At 37.3% G+C, this 4,657-nt stretch overlaps 1 protein-coding gene across 1 annotated transcript; it reads left to right on the forward strand.

The window, feature by feature from the left end:
- Window positions 1-203: 203 nt before the first annotated feature.
- LOC129265024 (forkhead box protein G1-like) lies at window positions 204-4,390 on the forward strand. Its single transcript, XM_054903002.2, has one exon. It carries the CDS (start codon window positions 488-490, stop codon window positions 2,018-2,020), a length of 1,533 nt encoding a protein of 510 aa, XP_054758977.2. The 5' UTR covers window positions 204-487; the 3' UTR covers window positions 2,021-4,390.
- The last annotated feature ends 267 nt before the right edge of the window (window positions 4,391-4,657 follow it).

The following is a 4,657-nucleotide window of genomic DNA, read 5'->3' on the forward strand; positions in this document are numbered from 1 at the left end:
AGCCGCCACTATCACGAGCAAACAGGTGTGCAAAGTCTAAAAGCTCTTTTGATTGGTCAAATGTAAAGGATAGATTAACTAAGTACTCTTACCGACGGTTCGTCGCTTCACTTTCGCGCTTTTTGATTGGTCGCCACAGGCTAGCACATCGGCGACGTAATTGACAAGTGACTTCTCTCTTCTACTTTTCTTCGCTTGGACGGGCAGTACGAGGCTGCGCACACACATTGCAATGAAAGATATACACAAACCCATGCCCTTATTCCGTCACACAAATCCAGAAGACAGCGTTCGATGTAGGAAGTCGGTCAACTCGTCATTCCGTGCTATTGCTACATCTTCTATCAGATATTGTTCTTACTTTTGAACATTATTGCGCTCTGAACTCTGTCTTATACTGCCAGCGACATTGTCGATCTTTCATTGGCTATAAATTGCCAGGGAGCTCTCCGCCTTGGTATTTAGCAAGAAGTACTTCAAGTTTTTCATGCACATTCATCGGAAAATGGTGAAGCTGGAATACATGGAGAAGGAGATGAATGCTAGCCTGCCCCCTCCTCACTCCACTCCGGCTCCACCTCCACTTCACAGGAGCAAGGGGTTATTTTCAGTGGAGAGCATGTTGTCCCCTAAGGAAGGGGGCATTGTTAGACGTGAACATCCCCACCATCCCCACCATCATCTTCTTCAACATCGGCATACTCCTCCCCATCTGCATCATCCAGTCATGACGAAGATACATGAGCCTATTACCAGAATGGAGTCACCACCTTCAAATCAGACTGTCATTAATGACTCTGAAAGCTTTATAAGACATCATCGCGAGCTCACCCCCAAGGATGAAATGGAAGAGGAAATGGTGAATGATCAGGACATTGATGTTGAGCATGACCACAAGAATGATGAAGAACAGAAAATGAGCGATACTGAGCCGGAGAGCGAAAAGAAAGACGAGAATGATGGTGATAAGAAGGAGAAGGAAGATGAGAATGACGAGGAAAAGAAAGAAAAGGACAGTAATTCTACAACGAACAGTGTGCCGAGAAACAAATACGGTGAGAAACCTCCCTTCAGTTACAATGCTCTTATCATGATGGCCATTCGTTCAAGTCCAGAGAAAAGACTGACTCTCAATGGTATCTATGAATACATCATGACAAACTTTCCATATTACCGTGAAAATAAGCAGGGATGGCAAAACTCAATCCGACATAATCTGAGTTTGAACAAATGTTTTGTGAAAGTTCCTCGACATTACGATGATCCAGGCAAGGGAAATTATTGGATGCTGGACCCTTCAAGCGATGATGTCTTTATTGGGGGTACCACGGGAAAGTTGAGGAGGAGAACAACAGCAGCTTCTCGTAATCATCGCTTAGCTCAGCTAAAACGAGGAGTTCCTTACATGCATGGTGGTTTCCCATTTCAACTAAGGACTGATAAACCATATCATATGTATTGGCCATCGGGACCCCTCCTACCATACCCACACCCAGCACACCACAACCATCCCGCACTCAGGTATGATATGACCAGCTCAGCCGCTGCCGCAGCGGCAGCTATAACGGCTGAGCGACTCTCCGCCGAGCGACTCACTGCTACAGGTGGATCGGGACCATGCGACACCGTCTCTCTGTTCCCGGGCAACCACCCGCTACCCAAACCAATACCCGGGCATGGTTTCTCAGTGGAGCGGCTTCTCAGTCAACAAGATTCACCTTATAGTGTATCTCCGACTGCACGGTTGGGTTCGCCCAACTCCGCTATGGCTGTAGCAGCAGCTGCCGCAGCTGCAGGGTTCGTTTGCTCCGGGCTCCCCCAACTTCAGGTCAGCACATCGAGTGAGAGCCCTACATCAGGTTGTTGTTATCCTCATCTATCTTACACACAACCTCTACAACCTGGTTCATCTTATGCTGACCTTTACTCGGCTGGCTTGGCTCATCGACTACCTATATTCCCTCCCGGGATGCTACCCGTGTCGGCTATGCCTCAAGCTCCGCCTATTCACGGCAAGTAAACTATCACTAGAACTTTATATATTCAGGACTTGCAATATTGACTTTGTGACTCTAAAAAAAATATTCATGCAATGTGGGAAATTGTTTTCCTGTAAATGTATTCATGCATGAAATAATTATGAAGTGAAAGAAATTGTTTTCAAATACTGATAATTTTGCTGCCATGTTTATGATTCCTCCAGAAAATAAAGGTACTTAAAATTAACATGCATGGGCCATTGTATTTTTTGCATAAAACCCCTTTTCTTAACATAATTTTCGACTTAACAACATGCGATCATTACTAATCAATGGAGCTGGTATTTTGTTTAAGCAATGCTTAAATGATAACACCAAATCAAATTGTTTATCATTGGAAAAATTGTAAAGTCGACGACACGATGGGAATGACAATGTACTCAGCGAATTTATATGAAATTTATTATACTTTTGAATTCTTATAACACTTATATGCATGATCAGTATGACAGGTTTTTTTTTACATCCACTACCACCACTTACTTTGATATTGCCTCACTCATTTTTATTTTTCTTTAGTAAACAATCCGTGCATATTATTCAGTTATTACAAACTCAATGGAACATGGAGACAAATTTTACTCAACCGACTAGGCCGAAAGGCTACTGCTGACATTTATTTGTGAATAAAAATAAATTGTCGGGGCATATAATGTCGGGTTTTCATAGTTTTACCCATAAATGATAGTTTATGTATTTCTTTTCCAGTATTGATGGTTTGTACTATTTTGTCTATAAAATGCTTGCACGCTCCACGTGATGTAGTGGATGTGTAAAGAGTCGGGTCTTGTTATTATTTCACACAAAATGTAAGGCAGTTTAAAATTCAATCTAGTTTAGATTGAATTATTTTAATCATAAATGTTCTAAAATGTAGAAGTGAATAAATAAATGACAATGTTTTATCAGAACATAAACAGTCCGTTTTTTTTTCAAATTGTTACTCAATACATTATGCTTTACTTTTTTTTTATAACCACAGCGAATTATAACAGACACAAAGGATATTATTTATTTCAAATGAGTTTGTGATTATGTTAAACAAAAGCAAACGACAATCCGACAATCATTTTCCTTTAAATGCTTGTGCCAATTTCGCCAACATTTAGCTTTAAAAAAATTGTCCTTTTCGAAAAACCCTTTGCTCTTTGATATTTATTTCTGTTGTCAACTTGAAAGTTGAATGTTGAACTGTATATATTTCACGGACGCACAAGTTTTATTTTAAATACTCGATAAACAGAGTTTTCAAATGCTATTAAAGGTCAACATGTGTATTGTTGTGACGTGAAAACCTTTTTTCTTCAAAATTTGATATTATTACCAGCATTTTAGACAATCAAGGGAGTAACATTTTGTGTCGGTCGTGTACATATCGCTTGCTGAGGTAATACTGTTGAAGATTCGCTCCTTTTCTGGATGTTCAGATAATATCAATTAAATCGAAACCAGTTCTAATGAAACTCACATTATCATATTGTGACAATGACAAAAATCATATTTATGTAAGAGACAATCAGCATTATTGTTTACTATTGTGACAATCAGTTGAAAATGCAACTCAATAATATTTTAAACTTTTATTGCTTATATTGCATGCAAAATAAATTATGACAATCAGAAAGAATAGGTGTTATTTTGATTGCTGCTTCGATTTGATTTTTCCTTAATTTTTGTTTATTATTAATTATTATTATTTTGGGGTATGTGATTTTAAATAAATATTTAGACTCGATGTTCGTGCATAATCGTTTTAAGATCTTAAACAATTTTTTTTAGTTGACTTATATATATCAAATTTAGCAGTCCAAATGCAGGTGCAATATATTTTTTGATGTAAATTATGCTTTGTAATTTGTATAGAATTTCTTATAAATTATGAGATTTCACATACAACTTTTTGGAATGATGTCAGATGCTCGACAAAATATATCAGATTTTAGACATGTTGAAGAGTTGTGTGATTTTATATATTCGTTTTGATTCAGTTTGGATTATGAATCATTTTCAACCAATTATGTAGTTCATTATTTGGATTGAATTATGAAACGTCATCAAAATGTAATACTATTTTTGTTGTTGAAAACATTATCATTATTGTTTTAAATTTTGAAGCTGGCTTTAAGCTTTGGTAAATATTAATAACTAATATGTTTTGGTAAAGTACTAGAAACGATGTTTGTTTTAAAAAATAGGGTGCGTGGGCTCCCTTATTTCTTTTCTTTCTTTGTTTCTTGGAAAAGCGTTGTCTTTATCTTGATTTGCTGTTAAATACTTGATTCTTCCACCAATATGTTCTGGAAAAAAGAGGTTAAATAACAATTCACTTTATGTAGCAATGTGACCCCCCCCCCCCGAAAAAAAGGTTAATATTTTCTGCAATGGTGATGCGTATTGTAATAATTATTGTAAATTGTATGTGTTATTGAGCGACAATCGGAAAAGAAAACGTTGTATAAACCTTTTATGAAATATTAAAACATCCAGAAGCATTCAATGGTAATTGCTGTTAAAAACTTGCTCGTTTATCTATTTCGTGAGTGCTTTCGTCTGAAGTGAAGAATGCAGAGATGTGCTTTTTGTTTGTAAATGATAAATATGGTGATGCCTATGAAACT

The sequence above is a fragment of the Lytechinus pictus genome, chromosome 7 (genome assembly GCF_037042905.1).
Source record: "Lytechinus pictus isolate F3 Inbred chromosome 7, Lp3.0, whole genome shotgun sequence".
In the NCBI taxonomy this organism is placed as follows: domain Eukaryota; kingdom Metazoa; phylum Echinodermata; class Echinoidea; order Temnopleuroida; family Toxopneustidae; genus Lytechinus; species Lytechinus pictus.

Excerpts from the sequence above, each read along its gene's own strand:
- LOC129265024 (XM_054903002.2), top strand. The coding sequence starts at position 488 with ATGCACATTCATCGGAAAATGGTGAAGCTGGAATACATGGAGAAGGAG.